Source organism: Zalophus californianus, chromosome 1, assembly GCF_009762305.2.
Source record: "Zalophus californianus isolate mZalCal1 chromosome 1, mZalCal1.pri.v2, whole genome shotgun sequence".
In the NCBI taxonomy this organism is placed as follows: domain Eukaryota; kingdom Metazoa; phylum Chordata; class Mammalia; order Carnivora; family Otariidae; genus Zalophus; species Zalophus californianus.
In genome coordinates, this window is record NC_045595.1 from 36315935 (window position 1) to 36340508 (window position 24574).

Genomic DNA, 24574 nt, shown 5'->3' on the forward strand with positions numbered 1-24574 from the left:
ACGCCCCACATGGGGCTTCCCGCTCAGCGGGGGAGTCTGCTTCTCTCCCCTTCTGCTTCCCCCAGCTTGTGTGCTAATAAACCAATAAAATCTTTAAAAAAAAATACTTCTGGGGGATACAGAAGCAGTAAGTAAATAATCCCATATGAAATCATTCTATTTTCAGTATAAAGTTCATTAAGCAAAAGAGAACATCAACCCACCTCCTACCTAAATTAATAAATACCAAAATAGTGATACCTGATATAATTATTTTAAGTATTTTTTTAAAATTATGAATCCATGCAGTCTTCTCCTCAGTTTCTAGTGTTGTAACACAGTCAGTTCATGACCTCAACATGTCTTGAGATAATGATTATGTGTTTTATCATTTCTCCCTTCATTCTTCTATTGCAGTGCTTAGACTGTGCTTTATAATTATCTGTGTACTTATATTTCCCTCTCATTAAACTGTAAGTTCCTAAAAGACAGGGAGTGTGTCATATGTATTACTGTATCAAACACAGTATCTGACACACTAACTGTTAAATATTAGCTGAATAAATGAAAAAGAAAGATTGGGTAAAACTAACTTTTCCAAATACAGTGATTGTTTCCAATTCTTTTCAAACACTTACTCTGGAAATTCTCTTTAGTTCAATGATTTGAAATTCTCATCCCACCACTATTTGTAATATTAACATTTTAGAAATAAATGTACAACATTAGGAAAACAGTAAAATAAATTACGGTATATATAGCCATATCATGCACTTTAATACAGCCATTAATAATGCTAGCAAAGCATTTAATAGCATAGGGAAATGTAAAAGAACTACGAAAATGTAAAAGATTACAGATTAAATACATGATCTTAATTATGCTTAACAATGTATTAAAAACATTAAAAAAGAACTAGAAGAAATTGATAGTTCCTTATAAAACCAAATTGATTTCTTTTTTCTTCCTACATCTCCTAAAACTTAAAAAAATTTCTGCAAGTAGTAAGTGTTATTCTTAGACTAGAAAAACCTTAATTAAGAGGAAAAGAAAAATTCATTTAATCACCTTTTCCAAAACTACCTTCTCTCCTATGATAATACATAAATTAATCCAGTGTCTATTTATAATTTATCTCATGAAGGATATTTAATTCTATAACCTTGCTAATTTTAAGTCTTTTCATAGAGGGCTAAATAACTGAAAAATTAAAACAAGAATATAATGAAAAGTTCACTATCAGTCGACCAAACAATATGATGATACCACATAGTACCCAAGCTAGAGATTCAGATACTATATAAATTCCAGGATTATAACCTTCAAATATCTTGGGTTACATGACAGGCTCTAAAACCTGCTAAAAAGCTTTTTTATGAAAGCACAAACATTTATTTTTCAGCAAGTTATTTTTTTTTTTTACCTCCCTAGAAACAAAAGGCTACATACATGCATCTCTGCCTCTATACATATTGCTCCCCATTCTTCGCTAAATTGTCACCTGTCATTTCTGAGGTTTAAGCACAAATCTTTCTTGCTTCCAATTATTTCTTATTGGGAAGTAGCAGCTAATCATGTGGCGAGCATTTCTCCTGTTACAGTATTTTTCATAGTTAACTAAATACTTTACGCACCTTCTTCCATTAACCCTCGGATCTGCTCTTCTTTCTCTTTCAAAAGGTCTGAAGTCTCACTACTATTTAATCTAGTAGCAAGTTCTTCCTTTATACTTTTAATTTCCTAATTAAAAAAAAAGGAATGTGAATAGCATAAAGAATTACTTTCACTCTGGGCATATTTTTCAATTTTTTCCATATTCAAAGAAGTCATCAATAATGAAATTCTCGATAAAGTTCTGTAAATTTTATTCTGTTAAAGTGAGTTTATTACCTCAGTTAACTATGTAAATAGCTTTGAAACAACATAGAAAACCTGAATTCAGATATAAACAGGTTTTAATATGGAAATGCAAATGAGAGTAAGTTAACTTTCAATACCTTTCTTGAGTATCTCTATACACATATTTTCAGGTTAAACATTATATTTAGAACAACATATGTCTCCATTTTGCACTGTATTTCTTTTCCTCATCTAAAACTTGCACTTGCTAGTGCATTGTAAAATGAGGGAAAACATAATTATATAAGGTTCAATCTACTTTAATAAAGCAGAGATTCAGCAGACATGTCAAGACAGTTTATCTCTTAAAACCACAAATGGAGATGTGAAAAGTGTTCTATGATTTAAAATTGGGTTTTAAGCAATGATCTGAAACCAAACACCAGCTAAAAACAACTAACATTAGGTATTAAACCATGCTTTGTATCTATTATCATTTTATCCTCACAACAATTCTATGAGGGAGGTCCTTTATTCAACTACACAAATAAGAAAACTAAGACACTGCAAGATTGAATAAATTTTGAAGGTCAGAGAGCTATTAAGTGGTAGAGTTGAAACCAGGTTTATGAGTCCACAAAGCCCATGCTCTGAACCATCCACAACACTGCTGTGCATTTTCCAGCTGTCAAAATTTGATTAATCCATCAAGGCCCAATAAGAAAGACCCAATCCTGCCTTCCATGAAACTTTCCTCAATTCCCTGGTCAGAATTCATCCTCTGTGATACCATTCCAAACTGCTTATTCATCTTTATCTGTAACTTATTTCATTCTGCCTAGTACTACACAGGTGTAGACATTATCTCTTTTCCATCATTAGATAAGCAAACTCTTTACTTAAGGTAATTCAATTCACCTTGAATTTCCTACAGATCCTAAGTAGGGGGGTTCATATATAGCAGTACACAAAAAACCTGTTAAAACTTAGGGCCCAAGCTTTTCCCACCTGTAGTCAATGGTTTGGGTCTATTTTGGATCTACAATTCAACGTATATTACAGGAAACAAGCATTACTTAAAATCTAATTTCTCAATTAGACTGGTCTAGATGGAATACTATAGGGACAAGAAGAGGTAAGTTGGTTAGGTAGTTTCAGGTTATTGTCAGTATCTGAAATGAGCTAGCTAATTAAAGCAACCTAAGCAGAAGGAAGTCTATGACTTATTTCTCTTCTGTAAGAGTATACAAAGAAAAAAATATAAATATTAACACTGGTCGAGAAGAAGGAAAGCAACTTAACTGAGAAGAGCAAATGATGAGAAAGGTTATTACTAATAGTTGGGATAGAAGAAATAATTACTAACCTTAGCTGGTTACCAATTTCTGAAATAGCCAACTGATACAAATTTTAAGAATTAGAACAATGGTTCCCAACCAAGAGTGACTATGCTCTCAAGAGGACATTTGGCAAAGTCTGCCAACATTTTCAATTATCTAAACTCGTGGAAGGGGGTGATGGATGTGCACTGGGAGAGGGGGAGGTAAGGGTGACACTGGTGTCTTGTAGGTACAGGCCTGGATGCTGGTAAACACCCTACAATGCACAGAAAAGTCTCATACAGCATAAAATTATCCAGCCCAAAATGTGAATAGTGCCCAGGAGAAATCCTGTATTAGAATAAATCAATATTATGCCTCACAAGAGTCACTAACCCTTACAATTCTTTTATTTTAAAATTACTTTGACTTGAAGAAGAACATATATGTTTGAAGTGGTTAAACAGTAACAAAAGAGAGTAAGGATATATTTTTTTAATTTACACAGTGCCTTTTAGATTTGTTATTTAATGAAATTATCATTTATAAAAATTATTCTAATGATCCTAGCTATGTATCTTGCAAGGACTTATAGATAAATTATACAAATACTGGCTTAGATTCTTCTAGTATCAAAAATCTGTAAGTCTAAAGATACTAAAAAATCTACAATTTAAGTGTTAATATACTATATGGTATCCTTTAATCTTACTTCTTTTTTCCATACCAAAATATTATGAATGCATCCCTCAAAAATCCATGTCTGTATAGAATTTAATTAATATTATTTTTAACTTTCATTACCTTTTTAGCAGCATCTCTCTCTTTGCAGGCTAGCTGAACTTTCTTTTCTGCTTCTGCAATTCTTTGAGTAAATTCATCTTTCAAAGAAGAAATGCTGCTGCTTTCTTCTTTCACTCTAAACATTTCACTAAATTAAAAAACAACAGAGACAGAGATACTTGTTTACATATTCCTAAGGTAACAAGATGAGTGCAGTTTGCAAAAGGAAAATAATATTGTCTTCAACATATACCTTACTAAAACATTTAGTTTTAGGCCTGTTAACTTTTAAGAGAAAAATTACCTGCTTAATTTATTTTAAAGCACCTAAATGAAAACCCACTAGAAAATGAAAATGTCACCAATATTTGATGTGTAAAAGTAAGATAATGGTAAACAAAATTTTTCATTTTTGAATCTGTTATATTTTACTAATCACCCCTTAAAGCAAACAAATATTCAGTGTCTCTTTTAATATCATAGTTTTCTTTAAATACACGTTTTAAATCTCATACTAAAAGGGAAAATGGTTTCTTGGGTTTTTTTGCAAAATACTTCTCTTCAATGCCAAAGGTAATATGGTAAAGATAATCTGAGGAGAAAAGAAATCTCTACGGTGAGAACTGAAAAACTATTCCATCTTCTTTCTTTCTTTTTTTTGAGACTTTATTTATTTATTTGTCAGAGAGAAGGAGAGAGAACAAGCAGGAATAGCGGCAGGCAGGGGGAGAAACAGCCTCCCGGGTGAGCAAGAAGCCCGATGTGGGACTTGATCCTAGGACCCTGGAATCATGATCTGAGCCAAGGCAGACAGTTAACTGACTGAGCCACCCAGATGTCCCACTATTCCATTTTCAATAATTATACACAAGTTAAATTCTAAACATTTTAGTTTAAAAAACATTCTTAAATAATAACCAAGTATTTGGGCTTCTACAAAACATACAAAATTATTCACATTTGTAAAATACTTACTCTTTCAGATTATCATAGGCTTCTTCTAGAAGTGCTTTTTCTTTACTAAGAGATAATAACTGAGCCTCCCTTTTATCCAGTTTCTCATTCAGAAATTCAAGTCTCTGAATAAGGAGAATACACAAAAGTCATGCATTTAACCTTAAAAAACCATTTCTACATGCAGGTGATGAGTTGTAAAGGTAGACTAATCACTCTAATAAATAAAACAGCATTATCTCATAAAAAGAATTTAAAACAATACCGAGAACACAGTGGATTCAGAACAACAAGAACTCATACATAGCTGGTAGGAGAGTATAAATTAGTACAACCACATAGCCGGTAGGAGTATAAATTAGTAAACCACTTTGGAAAACAATTAGACAACATCTAGTTGAAGATCTACACACCCTTTAATGTAGAAAATTCTTTTAGATATACTTTAGAGGAGAAAACTTCTGCATATATATACAAGAATATTTACAAGTTTGTTACAGCAAAAATCTAGGAAAGGTGTGCACATCCACCAAAAGAGGAGGGGAGCTAGAGAAAATAAAGACCAAAGAAGGGCTTTAAAGCCTCTAGTAATATTCTGTATCTTAGCTGGGTAGCAGATATACAAGTGTCTGTTATTCGATTTTATTCTTTAATTCAAATATGTAACGTGTAAGTTTTTTTAGTGTGATACTTCGCATTTAAAAAATAAAAGCAATTTTAGAAAATCTATAGGCATGTAACTTTAAAATCTCCAGAATATATCAGTATAAAGCTAAACAAAAAGGAATGGTTAGAATATCTTACTCCTTCGATCTTGCTGAAGTAATGATAAACCTGTCTATGAGGGGAGGAATGATGCTTTTACGCACTAAAAAAAAAGTCTTACCTGATTGAGGTCTAGGTTAATTTAGAAATCACTTACCTTCTGAAAGTAGCTCAAAAATATCTTACTGATACTAAATAGTGTTGATTTCAGGAATTCAAACTGCTATTAGAGCTAGAGCATGGCATTTCATTTGTGAATAATATTAAACCTAGGTAACAGAATCTGGCACTTTTTTTTACATTAAGTAATTCAATACATGGCACTTACAGGACATTTCTTCAAGACATCCTATACCTCAGAGAGGTCTATTAAAGATGCCAAATCCAACTCAATTTCTATATCTAAAAATCATAGGAGAAACCAAAACTGTGACTTAATGTTAAAGAATTTATACCACTTTCCTTTTATATGTATTAGGTAGAAGCAATTTGTCATTCCTAAGCAATACCATTGTTCCTTTGACATCTCCCATTCTTATTCATGTAAGATAGCTATCAGGGAAACATCAAAATAACATAAAAGAGAAAACAAACAAGTAATTAATAACAACAGAAACACCTCAATAATTAATTAAAGACTACATTTTTCATTTAAGATCTGCTACAAATAATGTGAACAGGCGAAAATTTTTCGATGTAAGAAAAACCATGTATTTAAATTCATTTCAGCACCTTTACCTACAAAGGATTTGAAGATATATGTTACCTTAAGACAATCCTTTGCAAAATGACAAATTAATGAGCACAGCATACAAGAATTGTAAGGTGAAAGGACTCAACAGTAATGGCGCAAGATGGAAACCTTTTTATGCTTAGTTATATTGAAATATCCATTTATGTTATCATAGTTGTCTCAAGAGAAATTTCAAATAATTTAGCATCAATAAATCAATTTTAAAATCCTTAATGCCACACTTAAATGTCAAAATGCCTGTCTTTTTTAATCAGTACAAATCATTATACAATACTGAATGTTAAAAATAAACAATGAAAAGAAAATAAACAATGATTTAATCTCTGGAAAGCATATTCCCAAATCCCCTTCCAGTTTCTACAGTTACCTTGCAAACATCTTCCTTCTCAGAATATGCTTCTGGCTTACTTTCAGCAGCTTCGCACTGCTCAGCCACCTTGTCTAAGACAGTATGTCCTTCATCTATTGGTGTAACAGAAACCAAAATATCAGGCTGGTCACAATTAACAGGTGTCGCACTTCGTCCACTTTCTTCCAGTTCCGTTTCCTCTGTGGGTACAATTAATGTTTCATTCACTTCTTCTTCAGATTTTCCTTCAACAGATTCATTTATTTTAGTTTTTGGAGTTGAAGGATTAACTACAATAGGTACTAAAGCATATCCCTTGCCTGACAGTTCATCATCTGAATTGATTTCACTTACACTACGGCTATCCAATGACTGTACACTAAATGAGTCTATTCTTTCAAAAGCATCAGAAGAGCAGCAACTCTCGGTGAGTTTTTGGAAATCATCTAAACGATTATATTCAGGACAAGCAGATGCTGAGAGAAGCTGGAAAGATGTCTGCATCAAGTGAAGACTTGATTTGGAATCTGTAGTCTCTTGTCTCGAACTTGCTGAGCTCTCACTTATTACACTTTCATGATCTAAAACTTCAATGTCACTGGTGGTAGAAGTACCAGACGAGAAGGTACTAACAGGAGGAGAAGGTGTATTACTCTGTCGGTCTTCATGTTTTTGTTCCTTAGGTTCCAAAGCCACGTCCTTTGTGTCTGCCGTAGACATATTAGATATGTTTTCTCTAGTTGTTTTCACATTAATTACATTTTCAGACACTTTCAAATGTACAGTTGACACCTTCATATGAGGTTCATTAACAGTTTCTTCATGCTTGCCCTCAGTTTTAGGTGACAGAGTATCTACAGCGAGAGTTTCTCCTGATACACATGGAGTAGAGTCTTTTACTTTTGACTCAGTTGTTTCAGGTGTTCTTGACTGTCCAGTGTGCAAGGATTCCTGTAAAGTGCTTTTCACTTCTTCTTCTGGTCGTTGTGATTTAGCTGGTGGTTTTGATACCACTGGACTCTTCTGAATGGTCTGGACATCCGTTGGAGAGAGAAAGGCACTGAAGAAATTTTCAGATTCATCTACCACAGTTCTCCGAACTGGCTTTGTAATTGCTTTAGGAGAGGCTACTGGCTGACTCTGAGGTTCAGTGTTTGATTTTAACCCCCAGGTTGAAGAATCCCATCCTCCACTGACAGGGGTACTTATTCCTTTGACCAAAAAAAAAAAAAAAATAGTAATAATAATAATATATATATTATTAAAAGAGAGAACAGAATAAGTTATATGTATTTTACGTTAATATTATAATCATTATATATAAGTCAATATAAAGTTTTAAAAAAAGGAAACTTATGGAACATAACCTATAATTTGGACCTGTTAAGATCCCTGCTTAGTGTATAATTAATTAGTTCATTGTTGAACTTTGGGCCTTAAAGAGGAAAACTGGTATGGATCTGCCCTAAAGGAACTAGGAGTAAAGATCAGAGACCAAAATGGGACAGGCCTACCAGAAGCAAGTATGTTATTCTATTAAACAACAAATTAAGAGAGTACCAGTATATGTTATATAACTCATGCTAAGTCTAAGACACACATGATGCATCTCACAAAAACAGGCAGTACCCTCATTTACAGGTCATGCATGAGTAATCATAGCAAATTGACCCTACCTTCAATTCAGTTAGTTCCATATTAATTTTATTCTTCTAATATCAGTAATAAAACATGGTTAGGGGTTGGACAGAGGGTAACATTCAAAAATTAAACCCAACATACTGATGACAAATGTTCTTTTCCAAAGATCAAAGTAAACTGATGGGAACAGTACCTTCCAGAAAACAAATTCATTTTTTATCTACTTAATGACAAACTCATTCTCCAAGTGTCACTCTCCAAACCCACTCTATGAGAAAGTTTTGTTCCCTTCCTAAATTCCAAATTTAGGAGGAATTTAGAAGGACTTATGAATTTCAGGGGCAGCGGGCTGGCTCAGTCAGTGGAGCATATACCTCAGTCTCAGGGTTGGGGATTCGAGCCCCACACTGGGTGTAGAGATTACTTATAAACAAAATCTAAAAGGGGTGCCTTGGTGGCTCAGTCGGTTAAGCTTCCAACTCTTGATCTCAGCTCAGTTCTTGATCTCACTGGCCTGAGTTCCAGCCCCACATTGGGCTCCATGCCCAGCATGGAGCCTATTTTAAAAAAATAATAAATAAAATAAAACCTAAAAAAAAAAAAAAATACGACTTTCAAAGATGTGCATTTTTTTAAGAAGTATTTTTTTTTTATACAGATGGTAGTTCACACTAGGTCTTCTTTTTAAAAACACTAAGAAGAAAATTCTGGGTAAAAAAAGATAATGCAGTCACAGAAATACATGCTACTAAAAAACCCAATGATAAACAAAAAATGACATATTTACTAAAATGTTTAAAGCATTTCTTCTAAAAAAATGTTCTTTTTCTAAATTCAAAAGTGGCTGAGCAGAATTACCACAAATTCTGCACAATTAGAAGTTGGTGGGGAGAGAACAAACACCGAAAAGCTCCTAAAAACTATTATGTCCTAAATTAAAGTCTATCCTCTGACTTTTTCTAAATTCAAAAGTGGCTGAGCAGAATTACCACAAATTCTGCACAATTAGAAGTTGGTGGGGAGAGAACAAACACCGAAAAGCTCCTAAAAACTATTATGTCCTAAATTAAAGTCTATCCTCTGACTTTTTCTAAATTCAAAAGTGGCTGAGCAGAATTATCACAAATTCTGCACAATTAGAAGTTGGTGGGGAGAGAACAAACACCGAAAAGCTCCTAAAAACTATTATGTCCTAAATTAAAGTCTATCCTATAATAGTAGGAAACTTCAATTTGGGGACACAGTTTTACACCCATTGGTTCAGTATATGAAAACAATGAAAAAAAGAAGAAAACCAGAAGTAAAGATGCAAATGAGCAAGCAAGCTTAAGTGTGCTAATTAGTTTAAGTTCGTAGGTCATCTTAATGAATGACAGAAGTTAAATTTGCCTCTTGAAGAATGTTTTATATAAATTCCAAGGGGGTCATCTGATATCCACTGGTCATCTTTGAGTAAGGCAATGTAAAACATAGGTGATCAATAAATATTCACAGCATTTCACTAAATGTGAGTCTATTCTGGATAACCTATTTTGAAAAAAATGAATCATATAGACTGATATGGGAAACAAAGGCAAAAGAAAAATTAAATTTCCTTACTACTTGCAGCCCACTGACAAGTCCTTGAAACAGGCAGAGTGACACTCCTTTAGGAACTCAGCTGCCTCAATGTTAATACTTTGCTAAGCACAAAAGAAAATCTTAGCCCGACCCCCCAGGATCCTGTAAGTCTACTTTAACATATAAAAATTCCTTTGGAAATCTCCCTTATCTCTATCCCCAAGATACATGCTGGCAATCATCCTTCCAAGGGTATGATCCACTGATATATATCGAAGAGTCTCATGACTGAGTTTTTACTAAACAGTAATAAATGACCTTTTCCTAACAACAGCTGGCCCCACTTCTAAGTATAAAAAAAGTATAAAATGGGCACTCCTTCTGACCCCAGTGCAGCTCCATGGGTCCTATCCCCGTGCTTGAATAAAACCACCAAGAATTTTTGGCGGTGGGCTTTGAACCCTAACATCTTTCCTACATCATAGAGGATTCAAGCCCCAGATTTCATAAAATGAGTATCCTTATATCTAAAGTTTATATTGTCTCTTCTAAAGTTTAGTGATTCAAAATGTGGGGTGTCTGTGAAAAAAGAAGTTGAGCTACTCCAACAAGGTCATAGAGCATCCTGTATAAGGTAGTAAGATCATGACATACAGACATAGGCCAAAAATATCTGAAAATGAGGTACCTCCAACTTAGGTCCTGACTTTTCAAAGATGTAAAATTAAAAACAAATCGGAAAAAATTAGTCAACACTTACTCTTTTTTTCACAGAGGTTCAGAGGCCCCACCCCCACCCCAATGCAAATTTTTACCCCTCACACCAAAATGCTGAACTGTTCCTTAGACTTAAAGCCAAAGCCACTGAAGAGCCCTGAAAGATTCAGCTTAAGAAATCTGACAAAGGGAGACGCAGCTCTTTGGAAATACAATGTGATGAAACCCGAAACTCCTGGGCCGGCTTCCACGGGTGATACCTCCACCATATTCTGCCCCTCACCTGCTGTGTAGCCTAGAGGAAGTTAGTTACTCAACCTTTCTCAGCCACACGGACTGTAACGAACCTAATTGGAGCAGCTGTCTGGAAAATGAGAAAGCCACAAAAAAGCACATCCCGCGCTCCCAAGCACGGAGTGCTCATTAAGTGTTAGGGACTGTTCCTCCTGGCCCCGTGAAGGGACTTCAGACGCTGGCTCCGAAACAGTGTCCGGGGCGCGCAGCAATTCCAGTTTCTGCACGCTCGCGCTCCGAGCTACGACGAGGGAGGGCGGGGCACGAGCCCGACAAATCGCGACCGGGTTTTCCGAGGCCGGCAGGACCCGCACCCGGGGCTACGGGCCCGGAGGACCCCGGGCCTGGGATTTCCCTCAAGAAAACCGCGAAGACCCACTTAGAGAAAACAAGCATTTGTGCACGGGCTGGGGAGACAGAACTTGCTCAGAACTCTGTCAGCGGGGAAGGATCCCTGTCTACACCTCTTCACCTGTTTGCCTCCGCGAGCACAGGGACCCCCGGGACTCCCCCCCCCCCCCCGCTCCTCTCTCTCCCTTACCCGGGTCTCCGTACGGAATGGTCTCGGCCCAGGCGCTCGGCTCTTCTTCCTGGATATCCAGGACCCTGTCGATGGACTTCTGGGCCTGGGACAGGGCCTGCTTCGCGAAGCTGGAGAGCTGGGAGGCGTTGAACCAACTCATCTCCCCTCCTGAGCCGGCGGCCGCGGCGACAGCACCAAGTGGGAAGACCGAGGGCCAGGCCGACCGGCCTCAGGCCCGGGGAAGGGTGCACAGGAAAGGCCTCGCCCCCTTCCTCACTTGGCGGGCCCTGTCAGCGGCTGGCCATGACCCCAACAGTCTCCCCCGAGCCGGGGATGTTACCCTCAGCCCTGCCCGCACAGCTGAGACCAAAGGCCCGGACTGCGCATGAGCTGGCTTCTTCCACGTACACAACCACCAAATCCGGGAGCCCAGAGTTCCGTCAATAGACGGAAGAACCGGAGGAACGTTGACGTCACATCCGGGACCCGAAGCGTGCCATTAGTTACGAAGAACGCGGAATTATTGCTGTGGATGCTGATTCCAGGCATGGCGCGCAAATTCCTGGCCACCAGAGAAGCTCTGTGGCTACTAGCAGAGGTAGAGTCGTCTGTGTAGGAAACGCACTAGTTTTCACGTGAGTTCCTTCCTAGAAGATAGCTCACGTACTAAAAGCTAGCGCCTAGCCAGCAAGAATTGCAAAGGAAGTTTGGCTCTCGCCCAGTAGCAATTTGTCTCAAGTATTTAATTAGTCCTGTGTTAACGTGGCCTTACGGTGGAACCCTGGGTTTGGGTTTGCCTAAGGATACTGGACATTGTAGCCTGATCCAGTCCACCTGATGACGTAGGTAAAAAGGCGTGTCTTTCACAAGCTGTTAAAGGTTAGAACGCGGGTACGGAAGGCACAAGCTCTTCACAATGCAGGGCCAGTCTTGGCCCCGGTTAAAACAAACCCGAGAAACACTAAAACTATTTGTCTATTAATGTGTGTTGTGCACATTATTTAAAATACAACTTTTTCTGCATTCACTCTTCAAACATTTCGCTATTTGAAAAAATCAAATTGCTGGCCTTCCTAATCTGGTCAGTAGCTATGGGATTTGGACTCCATAGTTTAAACGCAAAATTCTGTCAACATTTAAAATCGGATTCCATAGAAAAATACAGATTTCCAGATGATTTTGAAATACATGGATACCAACATGGAAGAGTTAGCTGAGGTCGTTGCCCCTTTGGACAAATAATTTTCACTCCAATTTGCCACAAACCCCACTAATCTTATTAAACCTCTTACTATACCTCCCTGCTGTGATTATTTACATTACTTGCCTCTCCCCTATATTTGAGTACTTTACCCAAGTGTAAGCAACTATGCCATAAAATAATTATTTTTTAAAGTTTTAATCAGATTTAAATTCTACCCTTGAGAAGTTATAACCTTCCAATAATTTCATCTAACCAGTAAAAAATCTGCATGTTGATACTCTTTAATATTTAGTAATTTACACAAATAGTAGATTACCCATGAAATATTAAATGGCTTACAGCTTAAATAAGTAGACTGTGGAGGAGGTTGGGGCAGATTGGGATTGGAATCCCTGTTCCAAGATTTCTAATTGTACAGTTTTGGGTAAATGATGCAAACTTTTTTTAAGATTTATTTATTTTAGAGAGAGATAGCAGGGGGAGGGGCAGAAGGAGAACAGAGAGAGAATCCTCAAGCAGACTCCCCACTGAGCACGGAACCAGACACAGGGCTCAATCCCAGGACCCCGAGTTCATGAACTGAGCCGAAATCGAGAATTTGGTCCCTCAACCGACTGAACCACCCAGGCGCCCCTGATTAAACTTTCTAAAACCTTTTAGCTCTCAGATGGAGATATTATCACCTTCTCACAAGGCTACTTTGAGAATTATTAGAGCACCTGTATAAAGGAGTTGCTAAATGTTAGTTGCTTTATATTAAAAAACTTAAACTGAATCTGTAACTTTTTAAATAAAGCATATCTATGTATCTCATATGACTTTATAATGAAACAAATTATTTGTCAGTTTGGAGCTAGAAAGAAAAATAAATAAAAATTTAACCCAGTAGCATGTAATCACAAGGCTTTTGCGTAGAAAATTGCCATCTAAGTAAAAAACTGAAATACATAATGCAATTTCCCACACTGAGATACTAAAACTAATTTTTCAAAACTTACACTAAAATTTTCTTTTAAGGCTTATTTTTTTAGTGGGAAAAAGGCATTTTAAGAGACTTTAATAATACAAAAAGATTCCACTTCATTACATTATTGTTTGAGCAAATTAAATCAGAAGATATTTATTGTGGTAAAAGTATTAATTCAGGTACCATAAAAATTTTGTATTAGTAATCCTGCTACACATTTAAAAATTATTCCTATATTACTATGAAACTACTTATTACTATCCTTAATATACTTTAAAAAATTTCAGTGAGAAAAGTTGACAGTATATGATTTTATTAATAAATAGTGTGAAAGCATCAGTGATAACTGCCTGAACATTAAATTCTTCTAAACATCCATATCTTGGCTTTAATATTGTGCATATTGGCCTCTATGGCACAAGTAAACATGAAAATAGTTCCCATTTCCATGCACAGGTATTTAGCTATAACACCATTTACAAATTATTATGGACAAGGTAACCTTTGCAATAATTAATATTCATTTGGACAACCACAATTAAATGAATATTAAATCAAGCAAGAAATAGGCTATGTTCAATATGCTCTAGATGTCAGGGTGTCATATTCAATGTTATTTAAAACTTAATTTTCTTTTTTTCTTTAAAGGGGTACCTTTTCTCTATGTGGGTGCTCACATGAAAACTGAGGAATGCATTCTTTGACCACAGTAACAAAAGTCAGACACAAGAGAGTGCTTGTCCCTCCTCCTCTGAAAGAAGCAATACATTTGCTCATTCTCTCTCTCTCCAGGCATCATTTTCCATATTATTAATGAAAATGCTTACAAGTACCAACCCCAAAATTCTGTCTTCAAGGGGAAGTTACAAATTTAAAAAAGAGTGGTTCATTATATAAAAGAAGCCAAATTCCAGCAACACTAATGCTAAAAATGACATTAAATTTTGTAGCATCCACGTAATATATTTCCATGAGTTTTCTATTATGTGCAGGTTTATTTTCCTTAAGAAGTAAAATGAAGTTTGAATAGTACAGTCTGTGGTGTGGTGACATCAGCAACTGCCAGTTCTTGCCCATCAACGAGTCCCAATTCTAAAACAGAAAAAGTGTAATTAACCCAAGCAAAAAAGTCTCAACAAAAAGCACAACACACGCATACGTATAAAGTTTTATGTCTAGATAAACAGCAAAATCTAGTTCTCTTTAATCAAGGTAATATTATATTGGATTTCTTAGGGATTTTTTAATATTCTACTAAAAGAACAATTCTATTATTGATTCTAAAAATATAATTACAATTTAAAGGCATTAAACCTAGAATAAGCATTTACTACTTTTACCAAGAGAAAAAAAAAAGAAGAAATTGACTAGCAAATATATTCATTTAAAATACCTTTCAACGTCTTGGAGAGATTTGGCCTTGTTCGTTCTTCAATAGAGGTTACTGACTAGAAAATAAAATTATTTTAATGTAAAGCACATTAAATGAAATTAAACTTATAATTTTGTGGAAAACAAACAAACTAAAAAACAAAAAACAATCAAACACTGATTACCTGTAAGTAAAGTGTTCTATTTTTTCCCTCTAATGTGGCTGTGATGGCTGGAGATTTCATCTGCCTAAATATAATAATGAGAGAGGAAACAAACACAAAAAGATCACTTTTTAAAAACAATTCTTGTTTTTTTAAAGTTTTAAAATCACAAAAGTATTTCTTTCTTTCTTTTTTTTTTTAAAGATTTTATTTATTTGACAGAGAGAGATAGCAAGAGCAGGAATACAAGCAGGGGGAGTGGAAGAGGGAGAAGCAGGCTTCCTGCCGAGCAGGGAGCCCGATGTGGGGCTTGATCCCAGGACCCTGGGATCATGACCTGAGCCGAAGGCAGACGCTTAACGACTGAGCCACCCAGGCGCCCCCACGGAAGTATTTCTACAACAGAACAAAAGTCCACAACACTTACAGAGAAGCACTATTGGTTAAATAATCCAAAACCTCCTGCAGTTTAGCGGATGGAGAAAACTGAATATTTTGAGGAAGCTGGCTACAAGCTGGGCAGTTTTCCTACATATATAAAACACAACAAATCATAGTGGCACATGAACCAATAATAGTCTATAATGATGAACTGAGAATCAAATTGTTTTATAATCATGCATATTTCCTATGAACAAATTTTTGTTTTAAAATCTCCTAAATTATTATGCTACATAATATTTATTTCAGGCTATAGTGCAAAAGATACACAGTGAGTAGGTTCTAGAAGTTAGAAAATACTTAGGCTGTGGGCAATTTCATTTATATTTCTAACCTGTAATGAATATAAAAAAATCTAAGTATGCGTGATCAAAAAATTTTCATTAGTGTAATATTACTAACCTTTCTCTCTGCTTCAAATGTGTATGTGTACAGTCCATCTACATCATTGAATACCAAGTAATTATTAAGAGGAATATATGCACTGTAAAGAAAAATGGTTCATCTTTATGTAATTGAGCCAAGTCAAAACATCAATTTATATACATATTAAAAAACGAAATCCATTACCTTGTGGCTATTTTAAAAACCTCAGTGGCACACACAGCTGAAGAGGGGAGAAAATAAAGGTGCTTCAGCTCGATGCAAATTAGACATTTAAAATTTCAAGTTTTTTTAAAAATTAGTTATAAACTTATAAGGCAATTGATTAAAAACAGATAAAGAATATACTCTCAAAAATGAAAAAGTAATAAATTTTATATTTGTTTTGTATAATCCAAGCAAGAGAGTAGCATTACATGCTTTCCTTCCTCTTCTTCAGATTAACGAGCAACCTGTTACCCTGATTAAAAGGAAAGATACTAAAATGTCCCCTTAATGCAGTGCACTTTATGACAGAATGTAAGACAAAATATATACAGATCCAACTGCTTGTTCTTTTTTGGACAGCCTAAAAATTACACCACCCACCTAAGAAGATATCAAATTCCTAGAACACCAGTTTTCTGAAACCAAGTAGCTGCAGAAATGTCAGTTTAGATAGTGAATCAAAAATTAAGGAAAGAAAACAAAGTTAAGTAGTGGCCATTTTTCCTTACCTGCAATGACTGCATTTGTAGAAGCTACTGCAGGAATGATTCGTTTCACTACTCCTGAAAAAAAATATACTGATTAAAATATGGTCATTTCTTTTAAAGAATAGGTATCTTAAATTAGAAAATCTGATTATTAAATATCATTTTCCACAACTTGATTTTTCAGGTTTTCAAGTCAGAAAATAAGTTTAACAATGAAATGATCTTCTTTCACATTCCCATCATTTTATGTTCAGAATCTTGAACAAGTTACAATAGCAAAGAAAACTCTTCACTAAGCTTCAAATAAAGATGAGACAATATAATAATAGCTAACAATTAGAATGTTCCAGGCACAGTATGAAGAATAAGATAGGACAATTTTCATAACACCCTTATTAAGTCTCCTTACTCTGATTTTAAAGATAAGGAAAATGAAATTGAGACAAATTAATATCCACAGTTACCTATCTAGTAAGTGATAGGAATGGCATATGAACTACACTCAGTGAGGTGTGAATAAAGTATAAAGAATAAGAGTTAACTAATTTTTCTTCATATACTAGTTTCAGCCATTTGATTCCCCTAAATTTACAAGAAACAAAAAACTGCCCCTCATCTTCTCATTTCACTATGTAACATGGACTATATTAACTGTACTTCTATTTCTACTGCATGTTTTCCATATATCAGTATTCAGAGATTAGGAATGAATAAAGCCCTACCTTACAGCATTTTTTTAAAGTAAAATATAAATATTCCCTAACTGTATTTGAATTGCTCATTTTAGAAAACAAAAAACTTCAGGAAAAAGTAGCCATATTATCTTGGGGTGTGGGGGAGCACTTAGAGACGTGTCCCCAAGGCTTCAGGTGTAGGCAGGTTTCAAAAACTTCAGAAAAAAGCCAAATAATCTAAGACATGAAAGGAAGAAGTGCAAAAGTTTGGAAAGCTATTTTAAAACATTAATTCTGACTACATGATCACATATAATTTCAGAGAAAGGGAAATAGGGAGGAGACAACTTCGTGATGGTTAAACCGGAAGCTCTCCAGGGAACCACATAGAGCAAGATGTACTGAAAGGAAGAATAGGTAGTCACAGTGAGGAGCATCAGACATAGTGCCCAATAAGAGCCAAAATGGTAAAGAGTCCTCTCATCCCGTACCCCTTAAAAAAGCTGGACTTCACTTCCAATTTTGCTTCTGTACTCCTTGTCAAGGCTCTCAATCATGAGGCTCAAAAGTGCACACCAAACCTTGCTATAAAGTACAGAAAGATGAATGAGACTACATATTGAAATGAGTTTTTAGTTCCTGATCAGGACAAACAGAAATCATTTAATTCAAACAGTTACCACATGTACCCCATATGCCAAACTACTGTTCTAGGTGTTGTGCAGAGTAGCAGTGAAAATAACCTATTTGCTCTAACAGAGCTTTCCTTCTGCTGAGGGAGATAACATGCAAATGAGTAAAACAATGTCAAATACTGAAGAGTTCTATGAAAAGAAACTAAAACAAGGTATATGGTAGAGTTGGCAACAATGGACAGAGTGGATGATCAGGGAAGACCCTCTCAGGGAGGTGGTAATTGAGCTGAAACCTAAAACCATAAGACCCAGCCATGCAATGGCCCGGGGAAAGAGTATTTCTATAAACAGTAAGGGCAAAGGCCCCAAGGAAAGGATGTATGAGAGTGTAAGTATGAAATATTCTTTGCATAGAAAAATGAGGTTACCATTATTTCTGAGAAATTATAAAAACATCGATAGTGAAATGGCTCAGAAGTCATTTTCAGTTGAATGATCAAGTAAACTGGTTAACTTGATACCTGAGCGATAAGCAGCCAGCCTTAACGGGATCCAAGGAAGGACATTCCTGGCGTAAGAATCAGAAGTATTAAAGCTCCAACGCGGGATCGAGTTTGGTGTGTTCAAAAACAAAGCAGGTCGGAATAGGGGGAATATAGGGAGCAACAAGGAGTGTATAAGAATAGAATTATTAAATGACATCACCAGAAATCAGAAAGTATGAGGAAATAATCACAGAAAAGAAACGGCACATTTTCAAAAAGACAAAGGGGCGCCTGGGTGGCTCAGTTGGTTGGGCGGCTGCCTTTGGCTCAGGTCATGATCCTGGAGTCCCGGGATCGAGTCCCACATCGGGCTCCCTGCTCAGCAGGGAGTCTGCTTCTCCCTCTGACCCTCTTCCCTCTCGTGCTATCTCTCATTCTCTCTCTCTCAAATAAATAAAATCTTTAAAAAAAAAAAAGACAAAGCTTTTTTTCTGATGAACTGTGATAAACTTGGGACAAAAGTCTAGAAAGATGAACTACAAGTACCTAGATTAGGAAACAATGATCACTAGACTAAGCATTATGATTGTTCACTGAGACAAGTCATGTTGGACTCCATTTCTGTGACTAGTAACTTGGCCATGCACGGAAATGTGGAAGATAGTACATCCAGGCTTCAGGAGAGCAGTTAGAAAGGTCTCTTATGATATCCTTTGAACAAGACAAAGAAATAGGAAGTACTCACGAAGCCCTGATCAGGAGAATGAGAGAAACCTAAAAGGGCCTGACCAGAAGTATGATTCAAATGTCTGTTCTCAGGCATTTCAGTCTTGTTAAAATTTTTAACTAATTATATGGAAAGGAGATAAAGCATGATTATCAAAATAACAAATGAAAAGATGCTGGAAAGAACAGGTAAGTTGCCAGGCATAACAGGGTATATACAAAAGGTTTAAGAATAAACTTGTAAAGACCCATACTTGAGTATAAAAAGACAAAACTACCACCTCAAAAAACTGCCAAACCTATAATGGGAAGATGGGGCTTAGGAACTGCATGTAGAGAGAACTTCTAGATTTCAGTGGACAGTGACCTTAAAGAAACAGAAGTATAGCACCAACATAAACAACAAAGAAACAACAAAAAACCTTGCTCTCCTCTAAGACTGCATCAATTATCAGAAATCTATTTTAATCTCAGCATGCTGCATTCTAGCCTAGATAAGAGAAGTATGGATAACTGGAATATGGTTACAAAAAGAAAAAAAAAAAAAGGATGGGAACTTAACGTCAGCCAACATGTAAAAGGGTTATAGGAACTAGAAAAACTGATGACAGTGATTTGGAGGGAATGTGATTATTGTTCTATGTACGTTAAAGGCTATTACTTAAAAGGAAATTTGATTTATATATGATGTACCCTGGGACAATACACAGACCAAACTAAAGATGGAGACTTCTGACAATATACAAAATAATTATCTTAACAGTCTCACCAAATGTGAAATAGATTGCCCCAGGAGGTGACACCTTCCTCTTCAGTGAAAGGTAAAATGAATGGTTTGACTTGGATGACTTAGGGCCTCTTCAATTCTAGTAAGATTCAGTGATTTTATTAAGTTCCTCCTAGGTGGGGTGCCTGGGTGGCTCAGGCAGTTAAGCGTCCGACTCTTGGTTTTGGCTCAAGTTATGATCTCAGGGTTGTGAGACTGAGCCCTGCAATGGACTCTGCACTCAGCGTGGAGTCTGCTTGAGACTCCTTCCCCCTCTGCTCCTCCCCCACCTTACAAGAGCACGTTCTCTCTCTCTCAAATAAATAAAATCTTAAAAAAAAAAAAAATTCCTCCTAGCAAAGTAGTATGGATTCTGTCAAACTCTGTTCCATCCAACCAAATTTAGGACACCTGCAAACTATCATTTCCATGGTACCTTGACTGAATCTCAAATGGCCGGTACTATCTGAAATCACTTATCCATTATTTCCTTCAGAGCATCCCAACCCCTGAAAATGGGATTATCCCAAGGTTATAATTCCTGACAATTCACTACCTTACCTTGAGTGAGTCTATAGGTAACACCCCTAATATTATATTGTGATGCTCTCTCGAGGGACTTTTGGAAAATCCACTGAATATGATCAGGATCATCTCCATCTAATGGAACTCCTTCTGTTAGGAAAAACAAAAAACAAAAAACAAGGAGAGTAAGACAGAAACATGCAAACTTAAATCAACTTGTCTTTTAATGTAATTACAGAAATGAATAATATAAATATTTATATAATAAATATTTACATAAATAAATACATACATAGTCACCGTGAGGAGTATTAATGTAATTATAAACAGTGAGGAGTTTAATATAATTATACAAATGAATAATATAAGTAAATATATATTTATTTACATAAAAACATAGTCACAGTGAGTAATTTAATTATGTAAATTACTCTTACATAATTCCAGATTATGAAATTCATTTTATTACCTCCAAAAGGCTGCTCCTTAGGCCACTGCAGTATCCTTACATACTCAATACAGTGTTCTGGTAGCCTGGGCATAGATGCAATGGTGCACATGGGAAAATTGACCTAAAACCACAGTTTGTGCTTTTTAGTGGATTTTAAACAATAAATTATTTTAAAATGTAACTTCTAGTTCGGACTACTTCATAAAAGTAGATGGTAGGTTATAATTCTTCTTGGCTTTCCACTTATAAAAACATTTTATAACACATAATGCTTCTAAAACTAAAAGACAGCATCTGAGTCACTTGACTTATATTCATACAGGAATGTAGGTTTGCGCTACATTTACAGGGTAAGTAAATTTAAGCTCTGTTAGATCATAAGAAGTGCTAAGTTCTCAAATATGAGCATTTTATTATGTTTACATGATATTTAAATATGAAGGTATAAAATAAACCAAAGCAAAAGCAAATTCACAGAGTTCAATCAATTCCAAGTAAGTTCTCAAATATGAGCATTTTATTATGTTTACATATTTAAATCTGAAGGTATAAAATAAATCAAAGCAAAAGCAAATTCAAAGTTATATCAATTCCAAGTAAATATGAAAAATACTATATTTATAAATCAAAATTCTAACTATTCGTTAAAGTAGGTATATAGCTTAAAGAGCCTCATTTTTAGAAGGATCATTCTCATCCCTGGTATCTTTATCTCCCTGAATCAATCACAGGCAAAAACCAAAGAAAATAGATTATAGCTCTACCCCAACATGTAAGAGTAATTGATCCCTTGATCCCTCTCTCCAAATGAAAAAATTAATACAATACAATGATATTCAGTTCCTATCTTTCCACAAACAGAGCAGAATTTCATATTTTCTTTCTTAATCTTAGTATGATTTTTAAAATATGGTTACCCCTAATTAAAAATCCTCAATATTGACTAGACTTAATAATTAAGCCTAACTCTACCCCAAGAGACTATAGAACAAATGCAGGTACTTCTTTGATTACCTGTGGAGGATACAGTTCTAGTGTACATTCAATACAAGCAGTCATTCCAGGGAGAATCACCCGGGCATTTCCTTTAAAACCTTCTGTACCCCCATCTATCAAAGGGACAATGGAGCTTGGATCTAATACACCATCTTCATAATTCAGAAGAGATATCTAGGAAAATTATTTAAAGGCAAGAGGGGAGTAAGAATTCAAAAAAAGGAACATGCTGTCAAGTAATTTCACAAATCAATTGCACTATTGGGTACCAGATTATCAAACCATGGGATCATTATATTAGCAATTTATATTCTCACTTGAAAATTAATGACTGGCAATATATCATGATGTACATCTACTTAGTTGAAAATTAAACAAACTGATTTGTCAAAAATATGGTATGGCATTTTAATTTTTGGTATGTTAAGAGCAGCAGCAAGAATTTCAAAAAACTGAAACAACACTAAAGTCTTTACCAGCATGCCATTTATCCATCTTCTGGCTATGATAGAGTCCAATCCACATACTATTATATGAAATTCTATGGAAGAAAAAGCAAGTTTAGCTTTTAAAAATGCCACTGCACAAAATAATTCATTTTCTAAGAAACAACCCCCCCATGTTTTATTATAACACAAACATACACAGCTCCTAATCCTTGAGTAATCGTTACTCAAGACAGCATATAAAAATGCAGCTAATGATGTTGGCTAAGAATTAAAACAGTGGCATTCTCTGTTCAACCTTACTGAAAAGCAAACATCAAGAGATGAAAACAAATGAATAGCCTTCAAATAGCCAACAACTAAAATATAATAAGAACTTAGTGAGAATTTTAAGTGGACAACTTACGTCGATAGAAAGTGTCATTAAAATCCTGAATCTTGTTGAAATGTCTGAATGTAAGTAAAGGAACTTAAGCTGCTAAGTTTTTAATTTATAAAGGGAATTTAACATGCTATAAGGAACAAATTATAAATGTACACAAGAAATAAATCATCAATGTTCAAAGCAGTGGAATTCAGGGCATGTGACAAAATGAACACAACCCTAATTTGTGACAAAACCCCTTTTCTAAACACTCCTCTACTAACTACTTCGAGTAGTTTCTCTCATCCCTGAACCCCCATATTACATTTATGTCTCTGTTATACTTTCTACTCTGCTTCAGTTTTTATATAAAACCATACATCCTGGGAAAGCAGAGTGTGTGTCCTCAACCATTAGCACCAAGCAAAGGGCAATAATGCATTTTAGTGAAGGAAACAAGCACATTACAATTCCCATTTAGGCAGATGACTACAAGACTCAGAACACACAAATTAACACCTTAGGGTGCCTGGGTGGCTCAGTTGGTTAAGCGACTGCCTTCGGCTCAGGTCATGATCCTGGAGTTCCAGGATCGAGTCCCACATCGGGCTCCCTGCTCAGCAGGGAGTCTGCTTCTCCCTCTGACCCTCTTCCCTCTCGTGCTCTCTCTCATTTGCTCTCTCTCAAATAAATAAAATCTTAAAAAAAAAAACAAATTAACACCTTATACACCTTAAATGTATACAATGTTATGTATCAAATATTTTCAATTAAAAATAAGAGTTACTGCTGCAAAGCTAATTTAAAAAAAAACACGTTTCCAATAGCTTTTTCAGGTACAAATATGATTTATTTTGGGGGTAAGGGGAGGTATGAATTCTTTGTTCCTCTCTCAGTTTTCCAAGTCTCTTTTTACTCTACCAAACCCAATCAGCAGTCTTTCCCTGCCTGGAGGCTGCAAAAAGAACCCCATCAAAAATGGCTGTGGGTGTTAATCAATTATAGCACTTAATATTTTAACAGCACATGTATACAAAAAATTTTAATTTTTCTAATGGAGCAATTTTAATAATATATATACTTCCCCAAAATTATAATAAATAATCCATTATATATTTTAAAAAACCAAAATGGAGAAAAGAGACAATATAAAAATACATTTGTCCTAGATTTTTTTATCCTGGCCTACAAATAAAGCTATAAAAAATAGATTCAATTCTTGCCCTCACCCATTCAGGGTTCTTTTTAAATGCTAGGCAAACAGGAGGCATTAGCTGCAGCTAGAACAGGAAGGTCAAAAGAGAGCCAGATGCAGCCACTCTGGAAAACAGTATGGAGGTCCCCCAAAAAGCTGAAAATAGAGCTACCCTATGACCCAGCAATTGCACTACTGGGTATTTACCCCAAAGATACAAATGTAGTGATCCGAAGGGGCTCCTGCACCCCAATGTTTACAGCAGTAATGTCCACAATAGCCAAGCTATGGAAAGAGCCCAGATGTCCATTGATAGATGAATGGATAAAGATGTGGCATATATATTTAATGGAATATTACACGGCCATCAAAAATATGAAATCTTGCCATTTGCAACGACGTGGATAGAACTAGAAGGTATGCTAAGCAAAATAAGTCAATCAGAGAAAGACAATTATCATATGATCCCACTGATATGTGGAATTTAAGAAACAAGACACAGGATCATAGGGGAAGAGAAGAAAAAATGAAACAAGATGAAACCAGAGAGCGAGATAAACCATAAGTGACTCTTAATCATAGGAAACTGAGGTTTGCTGGAGGGGTGG

At 35.6% G+C, this 24574-nt stretch overlaps 2 protein-coding genes across 6 annotated transcripts in view; both read right to left on the reverse strand.

The window, feature by feature from the left end:
- Positions 1–11911, reverse strand: part of TMF1 (TATA element modulatory factor 1) — a 32681-nt gene extending 20770 nt beyond the window's left edge. Inside the window, exons 1-5 of the mRNA XM_027584228.2 lie at positions 11496–11911; positions 6761–7953; positions 4896–4999; positions 3942–4068; positions 1614–1719 (exon numbers count right to left, since the gene is read on the reverse strand). Of these exons, the coding sequence (XP_027440029.2) occupies positions 1614–1719; positions 3942–4068; positions 4896–4999; positions 6761–7953; positions 11496–11637 (1672 nt within the window). The 5' untranslated portion in view covers positions 11638–11911. The remainder of the gene's footprint in view (positions 1–1613; positions 1720–3941; positions 4069–4895; positions 5000–6760; positions 7954–11495) is intronic.
- A 2029-nt stretch (positions 11912–13940) lies between these two features.
- Positions 13941–24574, reverse strand: part of UBA3 (ubiquitin like modifier activating enzyme 3) — a 28188-nt gene continuing 17554 nt past the window's right edge. For all 5 annotated transcript variants that reach the window (XM_027584232.1, XM_027584234.1, XM_027584233.1 and 2 more), the window contains 12 exons: positions 22814–22857; positions 22438–22502; positions 21980–22135; positions 20984–21086; positions 20551–20664; positions 16725–16778; positions 16195–16231; positions 16027–16108; positions 15611–15711; positions 15205–15268; positions 15042–15096; positions 13941–14740 (listed from right to left, as the gene is read on the reverse strand). In XM_027584232.1, the coding sequence (XP_027440033.1) occupies positions 14652–14740; positions 15042–15096; positions 15205–15268; positions 15611–15711; positions 16027–16108; positions 16195–16231; positions 16725–16778; positions 20551–20664; positions 20984–21086; positions 21980–22135; positions 22438–22502; positions 22814–22857 (964 nt within the window). In that variant the 3' untranslated portion in view covers positions 13941–14651. The remainder of the gene's footprint in view (positions 14741–15041; positions 15097–15204; positions 15269–15610; positions 15712–16026; positions 16109–16194; positions 16232–16724; positions 16779–20550; positions 20665–20983; positions 21087–21979; positions 22136–22437; positions 22503–22813; positions 22858–24574) is intronic.